The 19,620-nt window shown below is 46.9% G+C and overlaps 1 protein-coding gene across 1 annotated transcript; it reads right to left on the bottom strand.

The window, feature by feature from the left end:
* Positions 1-363: 363 nt before the first annotated feature.
* On the bottom strand, positions 364-8,917 carry LOC120655492. Its single transcript, XM_039933338.1, has 2 exons — positions 4,033-8,917; positions 364-1,019 (listed from the first exon to the last, which is right to left on the bottom strand). The coding sequence occupies exon 1, from the start codon at positions 8,056-8,058 to the stop codon at positions 6,724-6,726; it is 1,335 nt and encodes a 444-aa protein (XP_039789272.1). The 5' UTR covers positions 8,059-8,917; the 3' UTR covers positions 364-1,019; positions 4,033-6,723.
* Between the last annotated feature and the right edge of the window lie 10,703 nt (positions 8,918-19,620).

Below are 19,620 nucleotides of genomic sequence, written 5' to 3'. Positions count from 1 at the left end.
AAATATTTTGTATGATTTATTATGAACAGAAACTATTTACCATAATTAAAGTCTACCAAACAAGGATTAAATCAAAGAAATAGCAACTCATGAGAACTGACCATGACATTTTTATAGAAAAACTAGTGTCACATGTGTAAACTACCATAAAAATTTCAGAGCAAAACAAGCTTTTAATCATCAGATAAGAAAAAGATAAAACATTTAGTATTTATTTACCTAGTGACACAAAACCATTTATACAGCAAAAACTTTCAACAAAATCCTAACATATTATGATTCTACTGCATAGAGCTAAACACAAGGATTCCAAAACATCAAAGTTTATATTTTTCTGAATTTCCTATGAATTTCTATGGAATTTCAAAGTTCACTGCAAAAATTACAAAGGAGTCCTTAGTGGCACTATTCATATGAGTCACAGTCTATTCACATAACCCCCTGGGGTTTTGTTTCTTCCACCCCGAGGTCCTTGGCCTGATCCTCCACCGTTTTGCAAATGGCCTGTTACGTTGTGTCCGTTGTGCTGCGTGTATCACAAATCCGTTGGGCGTTGCTGCAGATCACAGAATTGGTATGCCGGTCGGCCTAGATTTGGCCTCCCGGTCTTTTCTGCAGTGAATTGCTCTCAACTTTTTCTGGTACTCTCCTTTGGTTATGTGTGCTGCAAATCACTGAGTACTTTGCAGAATATGAGAATAGGGGTGTGGTTGGCACACAAGTGTGCCCCAACCACATACATGACAAGAATACCCGAAGGGTGGGAGTCCTAGAATTAGGTCTTGAAGCTCTTTTCAACTTTATTTTATTGGAAAGTAAAGATTTATTTATTTATTTATTTTTGTTTTTGAAAAAGAAGGAAAAAAATAGAATACTAGAAAAAAAATACGGGTTACCTCCCGGCAGTGCTTGTTTATGGTCAAAAGCTCGACCTTGGGAGCCTCTTCTTGATGTTGCAGCTAGCTTGGTGTTGTGGCTCCCTCCATCACCAATTTCTGGATTAAATTCATGATATCTAGCTGCAAAATGTGCACAACAAACCACAATGAGATTTGCAATATTTTATGATAGACAAATTCATCCACAACCACCCTTTCAAAATTTTTGTGATGCAGGGGCATGGGATGGTTGGACTCGATGTGTGTGCTATTAGCGAGAGTAGATGGGGTCTCATCGAAGGAGTATGTATCTTGTGGTTCTTCCAAGATGAAACTTACATGCTCATCATTGACTTCTGAATCCGATATGGAGTCCACTGCCTCAAGACTATCCATAGAGCAGACGTTTTCGACATCATGCTCTAGCTTATAATACTCATGAGGCGTATCAAAATCAATGCCTTCGATATGGAAATCCTTGGATTGCTCCGGGTCAAGAAGAAAAGATTTTTCTTCGGAGTCACCAAACGGATCAAGGCATTGATATGATTCTTGGGGATCGGAGGAACTTGATGAGATAGAAGCTTTGAACTCCTCATCAGAAAATCCAAACCTGTCCTCCGAGAATTGGAACTCTATGTTAGGGAATGATGAATCCTCCTTTACTTGATCAGTTTCGGACAAGGATTCTTCCTCGGGATCGGGAGTCACTACCTCAGTTCTCCATCAGCATCACTTTCTTCCTTTGGTAATGATGAGACATCACCATACATTGTTGATTCATCATCGTCAAACATGGATAAGAAGAAAGGTCGATGATTTTTGCTGAAGGGCTCATGATATGAGGTGGAAGGTTTTGGCTCGGCAACCTTTTGTGGGCAGGGTGTTGGAGATTGGGCCAAAGGTTCTGCTCTTCGAGTGGGCTCTCGAGATTCTTCAGGTGGGTCTTCATATATTCTGGTATACTCGGTATTTTGAAGGATCCTATTAAGGATGGCTTTGTCTTCGCTTACGGTTTTGTATAAGAAGGACCCTCTGGAGGCCTTGTCTAAATAGGTCGCGCTATCTGTTCTAAGGCCATAGAAAAAGTGTTGTAACTGCATAGCCTTGGGTATACGCAAGTCTGGTCCTGAAGAGATCAGCTCGGTATAACGAGCCCATGCTGCTCCGAGCGATTCTTCATCCCGTTGCTTGAAAGTCACAACTTCTACACGAAGGGCAACAATCTTCTTTCCGTGGAAGTAGTGGAGACAAAACTTGTCTTTCAGAATATTCCAATCAACTTCTACGCTTCCTACGGTCACGTAACACCATTCTTTGGCACGACCAGTCAACGGGAATGGGAAAATCTTCCATTTCACGGTTTCATGGTGCATGCCTGGTATTGAAATGATAGAGCAGTTCTGCTCGAATTCACGTAGGTGAGTGTAAGGATTTTCATCCTTGTGCCCAGAAAAAGATTGTGATCAAACCATGGCTATGATGCAAGGGCGGATCTCATAGCCTGGTGTAAGGATGGGATGACGTGAAGGTGGATACCATGATGACCACTACGGCTTGGAGCCGAGAAGTCACGAAGGGTAATTGAGTCCATGGGAAAGGTGAATGATACAAGGATAAACTCGAATCGATACTAGTACAGCTACCGTTCCCTGGCAACGGTGCCAGAAAGCTTGTTGGTAGTCTTTAGCCTAACAGAATAAATCCGCAAGCGTACGGATACCGATGTAGCTTTCACCCGGGAGTATTCCAGTATATCAAATCCACGAGGAATGAGAAGTGTACCGAGTAGTGATTCTTGTTTATCCCGGGGGTATGACGGGAGTGAAGAGGTCCAGATACGATAGGTAGAGGTAGTCTAACATCGTACTACTAACTACTCCTGTCAAGAATACTTGACTTATACTCTAGTTTCTTCGGCGGCCTAAGCGAAGGCGCAGACAGGGGTGAGAAGGGGCCGAACAAACTTTTGGCAATCCTACTGCTATGAAAACACCCGAACGTGGTGGACTACGAGGGGCAGGCAAGGCCGTCACCACTTGCCGCCTACCACTGCGGTACCGTGGGGTGGAACACAACCCAAGGTAACTAACCAAGTCTAGGTACCACACCTAAACTATCGAGTCACTGACTTCTGCCTCATGTTAAGGCAAGAAGAAACCCCAAATAAGTAGAACTTGCTACTTACACAGACAAGGGATCTCGCAACTAGAGAGATCAAGTATTCAAGTACTAATAAAGTAAAGAAGAGAAAGTAATACTGACGAAAGAAGAGGAAATTACTCGAATCGAAGCTTCATTCCTCGGAGAGACCAAGTTGGATAGGGGCCGACACTCCGGCTCCTCTCCGGACTCTCACCTCGCCTCTCTCCCTATTTTCTAAGATATGTGGAGAGCTACGCCTCACCTTTAACTTGCTCCAATTCACCGTGGCTTGAAGTGAGGGGTGGGGGTCCCTTTTATAGTGCTGCGGAGGTCGGTTCTTCAGGTAGCTGCAAAGGTACGCATCCACTTTCTTGCCTTAAACTCCATGCTAAAGGCCGACTTGAGGGGCGGCAAAGTGGGGCCGGCCGGCCTCCCCTAGGCCGGTGTTGGTATTTGTTAATGCAAATAGATAAATCCGCAAGCGCATGGATACCGCTGTAGCTTTCACCTAGAGTATTCCAAGGTATCGATTTCCACGAGGAACGAGAAGTGAACTAGAGAGGGGCTAAAGTCAACCAAAGAGAAGGTAGAAAGGATGTTTTTATAGGAAGAGAGGGTCTCCTAAGGTATTCCTGGGATTATTAGATGCTAAAGGGTCAGGCTCACTAAACTTCGCTTACTTCGGAGCGACGGTACCTTTCCAATCCTTGAAAAGACTGGGAAAAGGTGATCGGGGTCAGGTCGCCAACAGTCCTACGAAACACCAACCCGAACATGGTGGAATACAAAGGCCTGGTCAGAGCTGTCGCCTCCGGTGCTACCACAACTATTCGTGGGGTTGGGCGCAAACTCAGGTAAACACTAGCGTAGACACCACGTCTATGCTAACGATTGCTACTCTAACCCGGTACCTGGACTAGAGCACTCGGTCGAGCGGAATTCAAATAAGTAAAGTAAAGCAAGAACTGAATTTAGACAAATAATAAACTCAAAAATATCGAAAGATAACCTGTAAGCAACTCGAGTTGAAGCAGATCCGTAGAGGTACAAAAGCTAAGGATATTCCGACAAGCCCGGCTCCTCTCTTCTACTCTCACTCTCCTCCTCTTTTCTAAAATACAACTAGGTGGAGAACACCTAGAGGGACACTACTACAAGGATAGGATGGAGAAATGAAGCTCAATTGTGTAGGTGTGTGTTGTGGGAGGAGGAAATGTCCTCTATCTATAGGGGGAGAGGTGCTAGGAATATTCCTAATAGCTTTCTTGCATGCCACGGTCCTCCCTGCATGCAACCGACCTCCCTGGCGTCGGTAACATCGTCCTCCACCGACCTGTAGTGAAAATCGGACAAAAACCGTGCTCCAGGGGCGAGAACCAGAGCTAAACCGAGAGAAATAGGCGCTGCAATGTACTTCTGGGATGAAAACCGGACTTCCGGGCACCTAAACCGGCTAAAACCGGGGGCGAGCCGCGCCTCCCCGCGTCTGGGCCGGCAACCACCTCCCGCGCCCCAGTTGCTGGTCGCCACGTGGCCATGCAGGCCAGTTTGGCGGGGCACCGCGCGCGCCATCGCCTCCCCGCGCGGGAGCGCCTACCCGCGGGCCCGCCTGGCCAGTCTGAGAGGTGCGGCGCGCCTCTCCCTCCCGCTAACGTGCGCGCGCGGTTTGAACCGCATTGCCACGCGTCGCACGGGGGCTGGCCGGCTCCGTTGCACGCGCTGCGTTGACCCGGGGTGCTGACATCAGCACTCCTTTTTAATTTGGGAAATTCATATCTTTTTATCGGGAGCTCCAAAAATAGCAAATTATATGTTCATTTTGATCAGCGCGACGAGCTTTTCGCATTGGTGTACCTTGTTCTCCCATTTGAGATAAGTTTTACCTGTGAAAATTAGAGATTCCTGCAAAACACTTGGGAACATCGAAACTCGTGGAACTCGTCAGATAAATAATATTTTTGTTATGATGTGACATGGAATGTTGTCATTTTAGTTTACTTTGATGGTCAAATTTTATGCGATAATGACCGTCAACAAGTTCCCCCACACTTGGATCTTTGCTCGTCTCGAGTAAAGGTTGAAGATAAAGTAAACATAAACATAACAATTCAATATATCGAACTATCATAAAGATTATCCCAAAACATACCTCATACCTGCGGGATATGTGAAGTGGCTGACATATTTTCTTGAGCGGTTGAGAAATGAAATAGCTCTGAAACATAGCCATCTCATTCCATTTTCGCATCTTAGTAACTTGGGGAGATTTTTTTTCGAAATAAAGCATGGTTCACATGCACTCCTCAAATGGTACTCTCAAATCACTTAAGTGTTTGTTTCCTTACAAGGCATTTTGGGATTGCCTTCTTTTTCTACCTACTTCTAAAAAGCTTATGTGGAGCTCAGGTAGGGAAAGTTTCAAGGCATACTTGCATTGTATATTTTGCTAAGTCAAACAATGGATCCATGGAGAAAAATGCCATACAATCAAACCAAGATGTGCAAGTGTGCGGATATAAAGTGGCTATCCTAATTCTACTATGCACTTTGAAACTCATCTCTCTCTTCATTGAGACTTTGAGGGAACCTTTTGTGAGAACATGGGCTATCACAGTTTTTTTTCTTTTTTTTTGTGTCTCTTTTTTTTTCTTTCATCATTTTTTTATGATAGCCCCATGTCTCTTTTCACTACAAAACTTTTGAGAGAGAGATCATACATATTTGGAGCATTTGTTTTGGTAGAGCCTAACCGAGATATTTTTGTTCACTCTCGGTGTAGGAGTAGAACCTTTTTTTTGGTGGATCCTAAGTGGAATGTATGTCTTGCGCCTTTTCCCGGTGTAGGAGTAGTGCAAATATTTGGTGGCGTGTACGTGATCCTGATTTTAAAAGCATGACAAATTTCTTGACATGGGTCAACAAAGCATGACAAGGCTCAAAGCAATAACAAGCAGCAAAAGTAGGAGGCTTTCATAATGTAACATGATATTTGGCCTTGGTAGGAATTTCTGTTACCATTGAGGAGTATGTGAGATTATGGTTTTTTTATATATTTTAGCAAAAGAAAACTCTCCAAGTACTTTGAATAGAAAAGGATGGATTTCCATGCCAAAGCCATATCTTACTTCACAACAACTTAGGCAATATGTTTTTCCTATATGTTTTTCCCACAAGCACTAAGGATATGAAAGGAACAAAATTTATGCTGTCCATACTTAAAGAGCTATATCCAAATTTACTTTCAGATTTTAAATCTAAGTGTGGACTTTGGTTCCTTTTAGTATAGAATAAGGAGAATGCATATGAAAAGGTGGGAAGTAAATGCTCAAACCAAGTTGTGTACATGCTCCTCCACTAGTTCATGATGTGGTTCGGTGCCTTTTGTCCTTCAATGGAGGTGTTGCACACCCCCACACTTCTTTCGAGCTATACCTGCTTTTTATTCAAAGACAGAAACAGGTGAAAACAACAAGGACTCTTCTGGTGGGGAACACCAGGGAGTCAAATTTATTGGACTCATTTTTTAAATTTTTTTTGAAAGAGCAATTTTATAAAAGGTAAAATGTAAAGGACGGGTTATCTCCCGAAAGTGCTTTGTTTAAAGACGAAAGCTCATCTTTGGGAAACCTTTCAAAATGAATCCAGAGTTGGTGAAGTGGTTTCCCCTCCAACGGTACCTTTACGGATGATCCTGTAAAGCTCATGCCAAAACACAACGGGATCTACAAAACTTGTAATATACAAAAGCATCTACAACAACCCTTTCAAAGTTTTTATGAACAGAGAGCAAGAGGGGGTTGTAGGTTTTGTATGACATGGCAGAGCTATGGATCGTGTCGGGAGATTTTTCATAAGAGCATGGAATGGATGGGACGTTTAGGACGTAACTTCCACGCTCATCGATAAAATCTTCCGCTTCACGGGGAGCACTTTCTTTCTCAAGACAAATCGAATCCTCCGCAAAACTAGGATAGGATATGGTTATTGCGGAGATTGTCTCAAGCTCTCCCCTAGGTTTGGATTTTGATGAGACATCAAGTGTGGGCATAGAGGGAGAAGGCATAGAAATGTCTTCTATAACAATTGATTCTCCCTCTATGTGATGCGAGTGCTTTTGATGTCTCATATAGGAATTCAAGGCATATGATGATGTTGAACTAGGAACCTGTAAAGTATTCCCAAAATCAACATCAAGAAAAAGGTCGTCCTCAAATTCAAAGGGCCATGTAAAAGGATGGGATTCATCATCCCTCAAAATTTGACATGTCTCCTCATTGGGAGGTACCGCAACAACCGGATTATGAAAAGGATTTGAAGGAGTTTCAAATTCGGTTGCGGGTGCCTCCTCTTGTTGGTCGGGGCTTGACTCCACTATTTCTTCAGGGGACTCGTCATATATGTCGGTGTAAGGGGTATTTTCAAGGATTTTTTTAAGGATGGCCTTCTCCTCACTAATGGTCATGTGCTTGAACGAGCCTCCAGAAGAAATATCTAGGTAATCAACAGCCTCTTTGCTTAGACCAAGATGGAAGTGATTCAAAAGGACGTGGTTAGGCAAAGAAAGGTCTGGGCCGGTATTTATAAGGTCTGTGAATCTAGCCCAAGCTGCTCCTAGAGTCTCTTTCTCTTTATGTCGGAAGGTGAGAATTTCTATACGAAGAGCACCAACTTGGGAATCAGGGAAGAAAGCGAGATAAAAATTGTCCTGAAGTTCGTCCCAATTTCCAATAACTCCACCAACGGTATGAGCATACCATGTCTTCGCTCTTCCCAAAAGGGAGAACGGAAACAACTTCCATTTAATGGTCTCATGTTCCATACCTTCAATATGAAGGCAAGAACACAAATGCTCAAATTCCCGAAGATGGGTATAAGGATTTTCATCTTCGTGCCCAGAAAAGGATTGGTCCCGAACCATGGCTATAAAGCCATGACAGAGTTTATAGCCAGGAGCTGTGATAGGCTTAGATGATTGTGGTGGCTCTAAGAACTCGCCCTTTGGTGCGGAGAACTGATGAATAGGAGTGGAATCCATGTGATGGGTGGTGGTTGATGGATGTGGTGAGGTGAAAGTGGTGGTGGTAAAATGAAAAAGGATACATGGATGACTTGGTTCGATTCTGGCACAGCTACCATTCCCCGGCAACGGCGCCAGAAAGCTTGTTGGTATTTGTTAACGCAAACAAACAAATCCGCAAGCGCACGGATACCGATGTAGCTTTCACCCGGAGTATTCCAAGGTATCGATTTCAACGGAGAACGAGAAGTGAACTAGAGAGGGGCAAAAGTCAACCAAAGAGAAGGTAGAAAGGATGTTTTTGTAGGAAGAGAGGGTCTCCTAAGGTATTCCTGGGATTATTAGATGCTAAAAGGTCAGGCTCACTAAACTTCGCTTACTTCGGAGCGACAGTACCTTTCCGATCCTCGAAAAGACTGGGAAAAGGTGATCGGGGTCAGGTCGCTAACAGCCCTACGAAACACCAACCCGAACGTGGTGGAATGCAAAGGCCTGGTCGGAGCTGTCACCTCTGGGGCTACCACAACTATCCGTGGGGTTGAGCGCAAACTCAGGTAAACACTAGCCTAGACACCACGTCTATGCTAACAATTACTACTCTAACCCAGTACCTGGACTAGAGCACTTGGTCGAGCGGAATTCCCGTAAGTAAAGTAAAGCAAAAACTGAATTTAGACAAATAATAAACTCATAAATATCGAAAGATAACCTGGAAGCAACTCGAGTTGAAGCAGATCCGTAGAGGTACAAAAGCTGAGGAGATTCCGACAAGCCCGGCTCCTCTCTTCTACTCTCACACTCCTCCTCTTTTCTAAAATACAACTAGGTGGAGAATACCTAGAGGGACACTACTACAAGGATAGGATGGAGAAATGAAGCTCAGTTGTGTAGGTGTGTGTTGTGGGAGGAGGAAATGGCCTCTATTTATAGGGGGAGAGGTGCTAGGAATATTCCTAATAGCTTCCTTGCATGCCACGATCCTCCCTGCATGCAACTGACCTCCCTGGCGTCGGTAACATCCTCCTCCACCAACCTGTAGCGAAAACCGGATGAAAACCGCGCTCCAGGGGCGAGAATCGGAGCTAAACCGAGAGAAATAGGCGCTGCAGTGTACTTCTCGGATGAAAACCGGACTTCCGGGCGCCTAAACTGGCTAAAACCGGGGCGAGGCGCACCTCCCCGCGTCTGGGCCGGCAACCGCCTCCCGCGCCCCAGTTGCTGGTCGCCACATGGCCATGCATGCCAGTTTGGCGGGGCGCCGCGCGCGCCATCGCCTCCCCGTGCGGGAGCGCCTGCCCACAGGCCCGCCTGGCCAGTCTGAGCGGTGCGGCGCGCCTCTCCTTCCCGCACGCGTGCGCGCGCGGTTTGAACCGCAGCGCCACGCTTCGCGCGGGGGCTGGCCGGCTCCGTTGCACGAGCTGCGTTGACCCGGGGTGCTGACATCAGCGATGATGTGAGCACTCCTTTTTATTTTGCGAAATTCATATCTTTTAATTGGGATCTCCAAAAATAACAAATTATATGTTCATTTTGATCAGCGTGACGAGCTCTTCGCATTGGTGCACCTTGTTCTCCCATTTGAGATAAGTTTTACTTGTGAAAATTAGAGATTCCTGCAAAACACTTGGGAACATCGAAACTCGTGGAACTCGTCAGATAAATAATATTTTTGTTATGATGTGACATGGAATGTTATCATATTAGTTTACTTTGACGGTCAAATTTTATGCGATAATGACTGTCAATTGTCGGCCGGCCTAGGATCCTCCGATATTCGAATATGCCCCTAGGATTCTTTCTTGCAACGTCAGTTGAAGCAACCTCCAATTGGATTTGGTCCAAACGGTGAAAAAGTGAGGCTGGCCGGCCTCACCTAGGCCGGCCGGCCTGGGATTTCGGCCGTTCGGCCACCGCCTTCTTGTGGACGCTCCAGATCCTCTCTAGGGATCGGTGCAAAAGGCGGTTTCCTCAACTGATGTAGTTTGGGCCATGCGGCCGGGCTCTGGAAGCCTTTTGGCCCTCCGTTGCACCGACACGATCCTCAACGGCTGGAGATCACTCCTGGATGGGTAGTTATCTTGTGCTCTGATCATGGCACAAAATTCCTCCATTTTGCCTAAGGGTTCAAGCCTTCCGATTCCAACTCGTGCATTCTGGGAAACCACCCATTGGAGTGGCTTGATTTCTCCCTCTGGATGATACTGGTAAAATCTCATGCCAAGATTCCACCGAAAGTATGCCGGTTGGCCGAATTCGGGCCTTCCGGTCCAAACAGTGTCCGTTTTGGGTCAATTTTGGGTATGTTGTTCCTGAGATCAAATATGCACCAAAACTTGTGGAACTCATTAGTAATAATGGTTATGGCATAGTTATTGCCTATATTTTATGAAATCAGGCAGAGCGTTGGCGGCGAAAATCATCGATTTCGACCGCCAACACACCCCCACAGCCAGACTTTGCTCGCCCCGAGCAATAAGATCGAGAAAAGAGCGAAGACTGGTTTCATGAACTCAAACTATGCATAAGAATTATTTCTTAGCTTTCTTTGCATACCTTGGATTCCAGGTGGCTAACATCCTCGCTTTCATCTATTGATCCTCAGAACTTGTCACCAAGAATCAATGCAGGCCTTTCTTCTTGGAGCTTGGAGGGTTTTCAGATTTTAAAAACAAAGGCAAACTCTTGAATGCTCAATTCAGTCGGCACTCATGGTGTATGATTCTCTTAAGGCAAAGCCTCTCTCATGTGTATATGGTAACAGAGGTACGTTCTCATCTTTTCCATTTATTTTGCAGGTTCCAACAATGTGTCTCTAAGTAGCCATGCCATTCAAGTACTTTGATCATGTCCATGTGTAAATAGCGACACTTGTCCGTCACCTATGCTTTTGCTCTTATCATCCTTCCCCTTTCTCTCGGTATTTTTTTTGCTCGAACAAGGATTCATGAGCATGATGACTCACTTTCTTGTTTTCTTTTTCTTTTTAGGGGGATGACGAGCTTTTGCAAGATCTTCATGATGGACAGTGGTTGATGTCATGTACGTGTATGATCAAAGTAAAGAGTGTGCATAGCATAACTTGAGAGGCAACATATTTGAACTAGCTCAAAATGTACAAGATAGCTATGTGGAATCATAAGAGCTACTTCTCATATATGTATGTGGCATTGGTGGTGTTTGAGCTTGTGAGTTGCCATGATTTTGTTTTAAAACAAATTTCTCCAATTCTTTGAATTAGAGCAAGCATGACTTTGGGTCAAAGTATCATAAGGGTCAATAAACAAAAGATCTGATGATCCTAACAAAGTTAAGTTCCAAAAGCATGTAAATACTTGCATTAGAAATAATACTTAGGCACATGATGAGTTTCATGAAATGATTTAATCTTTCTCTAAGTTCATGTTCAAAATTTTAGTTTGTATTAAACCAGGCATAATTTGAACTGATCTTTTAGAGAAGTGAGCCATAGGGATGGCAAACCTGCAGCACGAGAAAGATCTCGGCGTTTCGCTGACAGTGGGGCCGGGTGGCCTAAACTTAGGCCGAGCAGCCTGATCCTCCATCGTTTTGCAAACGGCCTGTTGCGTTGTGTCCGTTGTGCTGCGTGTATCACAAATCCGTTTGTCGTTGCTGCAGATCACAGAATTGGTATGCCGGTCGGCCTAGATTTGGCCTCCCGGTCTTTTTTGCATTGAATTGCTCTCAACTTTTTCTGGTACTCTCCTTTGGTTATGTGTGCTGCAAATCACTGAGTACTTTGCAGAATATGAGAATAGGGGTGTGGTTGGCACACAAGTGTGCCCCAACCACATGCATGACAAGAATACCCGAAGGGTGGGAGTCCTAGAATTAGGTCTTGAATCTCTTTTCATCTTTATTTTATTGGAAAGTAAAGATTTATTTATTTATTTTTGTTTTTGAAAAAGAAAAAAATAGAAGATTGGAAAAAAAATACGGGTTACCTCCCGGCAGTGATTGTTTATGGTCAAAAGCTCGACTTTGGAAGCCTCTTCTTGATGTTGCAGCTAGCTTGGTGTTGTGGCTCCCTCCATCACCAATTTCCGGATTAAATTCATGATATCTAGCTGCAAAATGTGAACAACAAACCACAACGAGATTTGCAATATTTATGATAGACAAATTCATCCACAACCACCCTTTCGAAATTTTTCTGATGCAGGGGCATGGGATGGTTGGACTCGATGTGTGTGCTATTAGCGAGAGGAGATGGGGTCTCATCGAAGGAGTATGTATCTTGTGGTTCTTCCAAGATAAAACTTCCATGCTCATCATTGACTTCTGAATCCGATATGGTGTCCACTGCCTCAAGACTATCCATAGAGCATACGTTTTCGACATCATGCTCTAGCTTATAATACTCATGAGGCGTATCAAAATCAATGCTTTCGATATGGAAATCCTTGGATTGCTCCGGGTCAAGAAGAAAAGATTTTTCTTCGGAGTCACCAAAAGGATCATGGAATTGATATGATTCTTGGGGATTGGAGGAACTTGGTGAGATAGAAACTTTGCACTCCTCATCAGAAAATCCAAACTTTTCCTCCGAGAATTGGAGCTCCATGTTAGGGGATGATGAATCCTCCTTTACTTGATCAGTTTCGGACAAGGATTCTTCCTCGGGATTGGGAGTCACTACCTTAGATTCTCCATCAGCATCACTTTCTTCCTTTGGTCATGATGAGACATCACCACACATTGTTGATTCATCATCGTCAAACATGGATAAGAAGAAAGGTCGATGATTTTCGCTGAAGGGCTCAGGATATGAGGTGGAAGGTTTTGGCTCGGCAACCTTTTGTGGGCAGGGTGTTGGAGATTGGGCAAAAGGTTCTGGTCTTCGAGTGGGCTCTCCAGATTCTTCAGGTGGGTCTTCATATATTCCGGTATACTCGGTATTCTGAAGGATCCTATTAAGGATGGCTTTGGCTTCGCTTACTGTTTTGTATAAGAAGGACCCTCCGGAGGACTTGTCTAAAAAGGTCGCGCTATCGGTTCTAAGGCCATAGGAAAAGTGTTGTAACTGCATAGCCTCGGGTATACGCAAGTCTGGTCCTGAAGAGATCAGCTCGGTATAACGAGCCCATGCTGCTCCTAGCGATTCTTCTGCTCCTAGCGATTCTTCCTCCCGTTGCTTGAAAGTCATAACTTCTACACGAAGGGCAACAATCTTCTTTCTGTGGAAGTAGTGGAGACAAAACTTGTCTTTCAGAATATTCCAATCACCCTCTACACTTCCTATGGTCGCGTAATACCATTCTTTGGCACGACCAGTCAACGAGAATAGGAAAAGCTTCCATTTCACGGTTTCATGGTGCGTGCCTGGTATTGAAATGATAGAGTAGTTCTGTTCGAATTCACGTAGGTGAGTGTAAGGATTTTCATCCTTGTGCCCAGAAAAAGATTGTGATTGAATCATGGCTACGATGCAAGGGCGGATCTCATAGCCTGGTGTAAGGATGGGATGACATGAAGGTGGATGCTCACCATGATGACCACTACGGCTTGGAGCCAAGAAGTCACGAAGGGTAATGGAGTCCATGGGAAAGGTGGATGACACAAGGATAAACTCGAATCGATACTAGTACAGCTACCATTCCCCGGCAACGGCACCAGAAAGGTTGTTGGCAGTCCTTAGCCTAACAGAATAAATCCGCAAGCATACGTATATCGATGTAGCTTTCACCCGGGAGTATTCTAGGGCATCGAATCCACGAGGAACGAGAAGTGTACTGAGTAGTGATTCTTGTTTATCCCGGGGGTATGACGGGAGTGAAGAGGTCCAGATATGATAGGTAGAGGTAGTCTAACGTCGTACTACTAACTACTCCTGTCAAGAATACTTGACTTATAATCTAGTTGCTTCGGCGGCCTAAGCGAAGGGCGCAGACAGGGGTGAGAAGGGGCCAAACATACTTTTGGCAATCCTACTGCTATGAAAACACCCGAACGTGGTGGACTACGAGAGACGGACAAGGCTGTCACCACTTGCCGCCTACCACTGCGGTACCGTGGGGTGGAACACAACCCAAGGTAACTAACCAAGTCTAGGTACCACACCTAAACTATCGAGTCACTGACTTCCACCTCATGTTAAGGCAAGAAGAAACCCCAAATAAGTAGAACTTGCTACTTACGCAGACAAGGGATCCCGCAACTAGAGAGACCAAGTATTCAAGTACTAATAAAGTAAAGGAGAGAAAGTAATACTGACAAAAGAAGAGGAAATTACTCAAATCGAAGCTTCATTCCTCGAAGAGACCAAGTTGGAGAGGGGCCGACACTCCGGCTCCTCTTCGGACTCTCACCTCGCCTCTCTCCCTATTTTCTAAGATATGTGGAGCGCTATGCTTCACCTTGGACTTGCTCCAATTCACCGTGGCTTGAAGTGAGGGGTGGGGGTCCCTTTTATAGTGCTGCGGAGGTCGGTTCTTCAGGTAGCTGCAAAGGTACGCATCCACTTTCTTGGCTTAAACTCCACGCGAAAGGCCGACTTGAGGGGCTGCAAAGTGGGGCCGGCCGGCCTCCCCTAGGCTGGCCGGCCTAGGGTCCTCCGATATTCGAATATGCCCCCAGGATTCTTTCTTGCAACATCGGTTGAAGCAACCTCCAATTGGATTTGGTCCAAATGGTAAAAAAGTGAGGCTGGCCGGCCTCACCTAGGCCGGCCGGTCTGGGATTTTGGCCGTTCGGCCAACGCCTTCTTGTGGACGCTCCATATGCTCTCTAGGGGTCGGTGCAAAAGGCGGTTTCCTCAACCGACGTAGCTTGGGCCGGGCGGCCGGGCTCTGGAAGCCATTCGGCCCTCCGTTGCACCGACACGATCCTCAATGGTTGGAGATCACTCCTGGATGGGTAGTTATCTTGTGCTCTGATCGTGGCACAAAATTCCTCTGTTTTGCCTAAGAGTTCAAGCCTTCCGATTCCAACTCGTGCATTCTGGGAAACCACCCATTGGAATGGCTTGATTTCTCCCTCTGGATGATTCTGGTAAAATCTCATGCCAAGATTCCACAGAAATTATGCTGGTTGGCCTGATTCGAGCCTTCAGGTCCAAACAGTGTCCGTTTTGGGTCAATTTTGGGTATGTTGTTCCTGAGATCAAATATGCACCAAAACTTGTGGAACTCATTAGTAATAATGGTTATGGCATAGTTATTGCCTATATTTCATGAAATTAGGCGGAGCGTTGGCGGCGAAAATCATCGATATCGACCGCTAACACTGCGCCACGGACCCTCATGGGCAACGCGTTTTGGCTGGGCTTTTACTGGCCCACCGCAGTCGCCGACGCCACTGACGCCGTGCGAACCTGCGAGGGCTGCCAGTTCTACGCTCGGAAGACACAACTCCCGGCTCACACTCTACAGACAATCCCCATCACATGGCCGTTCACCGTGTGGGGATTGGACCTCGTCGGGCCTTTGCAGAAAGCGCCCGGGGGCTTTACTCACTTTCTGGTGGCAATCGACAAGTTCTCGAAATGGATCGAGGCTCGACCCACCGGCAAAATCAATTCTGAGCAAGCTGTTATGTTCTTCAACGACATAGTCTTCAGGTTCAGAGTCCCGAACTCGATCATTACTGACAATGGCACCCAGTTGACAGGCAAGAGGTTCTTGACGTTCTGCAACAGCTACCACATACGCATGGACTAGTCAGTAGTGGCCCATCCGCAGACGAATGGCCAAGTAGAGCGTGCCAATGGCATGATCGTACAAGGCCTCAGCCAAGAATCTTCAACAAGCTGAACAAGTTTGGCCGAAGGTGGCTCACGGAGCTACCCTCGATTATCTGGAGCCTGAGGATGACCCCAAGCAAAGCCACGGGCTTCACTATGTTCTTCCTCATCTACGACGCCGAGGCTATCCTCCTCACAGACTTGGAGTACGATTCGCCGAGGCTCAAGGCTTACCAAGAGCAGTAGAACCAACAAGCCCGCGAGGACTCGCTAGACCAAGTGTACGAACACTGAGGTAGGCTCAGCTTACCCTCGGCAAAGCTGACCCTCCCTCAGGGGCTACTACGGGGGGAACCCCCCAAACGTCCCCAAAAACGTCAACATTTTTTTTGAAAAATTTCCGTATCTAAGAATCTCGTATACTTAGAAAAGTGGACGCAAGGCATAAGAGACTATAGAACGGGATCGACCGAGCCGCGGGACCGCCTACGCCTCCGAGATACGGCATCCCCACTCACCTCCCTACGCCTAAGTTACTTATGAACGCTAACTTCCTCGTCGAGACATATCTAAGACGCATACGAGGGCTCGAATACACAAGGCCTCAAGCGGCCACACTATCGACATACATTAACTAGTTCTCTTGCGCAGAAAAAAAGTTAAGACAAAATACTAATTTATTTACATGGGCTCCACAGCCCAGACTTCCTACAGATTGCCTTCTCCTCCATACGGGCCCTCAGCGGTGTTGTCTTCAACATCGGGGAGGAGGTCACCCTCAAGCTTCATGGACAAGGCGGAGGCGAAGCCCTTGACGGCTGCATCGGCCTGCTCCATTGCGGCCACCGTGGCATGTCCCTCTATGCCAGGTACGACGATGTATCCTGTCGCCACCTGCTCGAGGTTTAGGTCATAGTGCGTCGACGCCACGGCGAGGGTCCATTGGACGCCGATGCGGAAGGTGCTCCTGAGACGCTCGGCCACCTGACCGCCCAGCGAACGCAGGAGACTAGCCACCGAGCTCCCGGATGAGCCTCCCTCCCCCTAGAGTTCCTGGCACACGGCCATGGCAGTCCTCTCCAGGTCCTCGTGTTCGACCTGCGCCGACGTGAACTCGACCTGGACGGCTTCTTTCGCCGTGGTCTCGTCCACCACCATCTTCCTCAGCTCTGAACGAGAAAGCGAAGATAAGTTTCGGCAAATTGAAAGCAATTCAAGCAAATTACGGTTACTCACCCTCGATGCAACCTTGTGCTTGCGCCAGCTGAACCCGCGCGGCATCCGCCTGCTCCCGGAGCGTGGATAAGGAGGCTTCCCTCTCCTTGAGGACGACCTCTGCGTCCCGGACAGCCACCTCCTGCGCAGCAAGGGCGAGGTCCATCTGCACAAGAGTCTCAATGAGCGCCACGACGGTCGCCTTCGCACCCTGGAGTTCAGCCTCCTTCACGTCAAGCACTTTATCCTTCTATTCTAGCGCCGCTGCAGCTTGCCGCAGCTCGGCCTCATGTGCCTTGGCCTCTTGGGCTTTCTGGTCAGCTGCGGCTCGCTGTGTGTCACGCTCGCTGTTGGCTCAGGCCAGCTCGAGCTCCAGTCCACGGATCCGCGCCTCCAGGGGCGATACTTGGTCTGCCCGGGTGTTGGCTTCGTTCAGCTGCGCGACCAAGCTGGCGTTATATCGGTCAAGCCAGTCCACCTGGGAGTACAGCTGTGTCAGCCTGACGCTCTTGTCCCGCGACATGGGAATTATACACATGAAACCGGAAATAGGTGAACAGGACACTCACGTTGTTGATGTTGAAATTCGCTTGCAAAAAAAGACCCAGAGCCCGGGACAGGTTCTCCTCGATCTGGGCCCCGATGGCAATATGCGCCTGCCTGGTCAACCCCATGACAGGGCACCTCGGACATGCCAACCTCGAGAACACCCTCGGAGGCCGAGATGAATTCGGCAATCCGGGAGGCGGCGTTAGCTGCAGCGACCGGGTTGATCTCCTCAGAGTCCCCATACTCCTCGCTCGATGGCATCTCCACCACCGGCACCACGTTCCCCATGGACGGTGCCATCCACGCCGTTGCCACTGCGGCGGCCCTCTCACCCCCAGCCCTCGTGGACTCGGGGGCGAGGGTCTCCTCTAGCACCACCACTAGCGCCATCTGTGTCGCCGCCGCTTGTTGACGCTTCTTAAAGTGCCAATTTACGTACCGCAAGCGCACGGATCGTGGTAGCTTTTCCCTTAGAGTACTCCCCCAAGGTTTATCATCCGTGGATCGGAAGCGAACCGACTAGGGTTTACCATCTAATCTATCAAACCTATCCTAAACATGAAGCGAAGATTGCATATAAATTGAACACTTGATAGATATGAATGAAGCATAAGTGTTCATCACACCCACAACCGTAGATGAGATAACACAACCAAGGAGCTAGGGCCTATCGTCTCTAGGTACGGTTCTAGTGAAAAAGGTGATCAAAGCATATATTGCATCTCAACTAAAGGTACACGAAATCATCCCTCAGAAAGCTAGCTCGCAAGCGGCCTAGTTTCCCAAGGTCGCCGGTGCGAGGTGCGTGTCGACGCCTAAGGTTTCCCAAAGCTTTACCCCAGACTCCCATGATACTCGCCATCGATCCTATTCCACATCATGTCGTCGCTAGAACTTTTTCCTCCGCCATGCTGTCACCACACCAGGGTAATCAACCACTTGCTAAAACATGCTACCTCAACGTATCCGCAATATGTAGACTAATTACCACGAATAGATCTAATCTTACTATGAACATATGGATGCATTACATATGAGAAAGAAAGCATGCATTGAAGTAGACCAAAGTCGAGACAACTAGAATAATGAGTAGATTGATATCACCATCGTATGTGTACATACCCCAACGAATGTTTGGGATGACTCTCGAACCCCACCATGGCACAACCTCGCAGGGAGGCCATGGCGGCTAGGGGTGGCCTAAGCCATCTCCTAGGTACCCTCGAAGACTTGCTGCGGCCGTCGTCTCCCTCTGGTCTTAGCCCTAGGTTTTTGTCGAGTTCTGGGTGGATTGGATCCCCTCCCTTGGGCGCCTAGGGGGTTGTATTTATGCCCTTGGGGAGCCTTGGGGCGTGTTCCACCTTGCCTTGCACGAGATCTTCCTTGGGAGAGAAGCAAACTTGGTTTCCTTAAAATCAGCCTCTTCCAGATTTTCATGTTTCACAATCCTTCCTTGCCGACGCCATATCTCCTATGTCTGGACTCTAAATAATGCACAATCGGGACACCGATTGTGTGCCACGAAATTCTATCCAACTTTGGTATTCATTGCTTTCCTTGGAAATGAAGATAAGATCCCCAAAACAGCCTCGGCAGAAAATCTGTCTGATTTCGGACTTGTCTGCACAGCAGGTATTTCGGGGGCCATATCTCCTAGCTCCTTGACCCGAATTGGGCCTTCCATATATCCAAATCGAAGCTCCCATCGAGGCCCACAACTTTGGTATTCAACCTTTTTCCATTAGAGGCCGTTTAAGTCTCTGAATCCGCACCGAAAGATCATGCTGTTTGCGCGAATATTTCTCGGGCTGAGTTGATCTCATGGGTAAACCTCCAAATCTCAAGCCCATCTTCCTCCGTGTGGCTTTTCTCGACATTTTGACTTTCTTCACCTTTACATGTGGGCTTTAGACGTCATTATCTCCGCGATTTAGATAGGGGTGCTTGTCGTCCAAGCTCCAGCATCTTCTGTTTAAGTCCCCAGAGTTTTACGGCTTCGTGCTTTGGTCTTTGGGCTCTCTTGGAAGGTGGATGTGCATGAATGGGCTTCGAATCAACATGGGCTTTGGTGCTTCCTTTGGGCTTTGACCTTCGTCTTTCTCCGTGTTAGCGCTCGA

Source organism: Panicum virgatum, chromosome 1N, assembly GCF_016808335.1.
Source record: "Panicum virgatum strain AP13 chromosome 1N, P.virgatum_v5, whole genome shotgun sequence".
Taxonomy (NCBI): domain Eukaryota; kingdom Viridiplantae; phylum Streptophyta; class Magnoliopsida; order Poales; family Poaceae; genus Panicum; species Panicum virgatum.
This window is presented reverse-complemented; position numbering and strand designations above follow the sequence as displayed.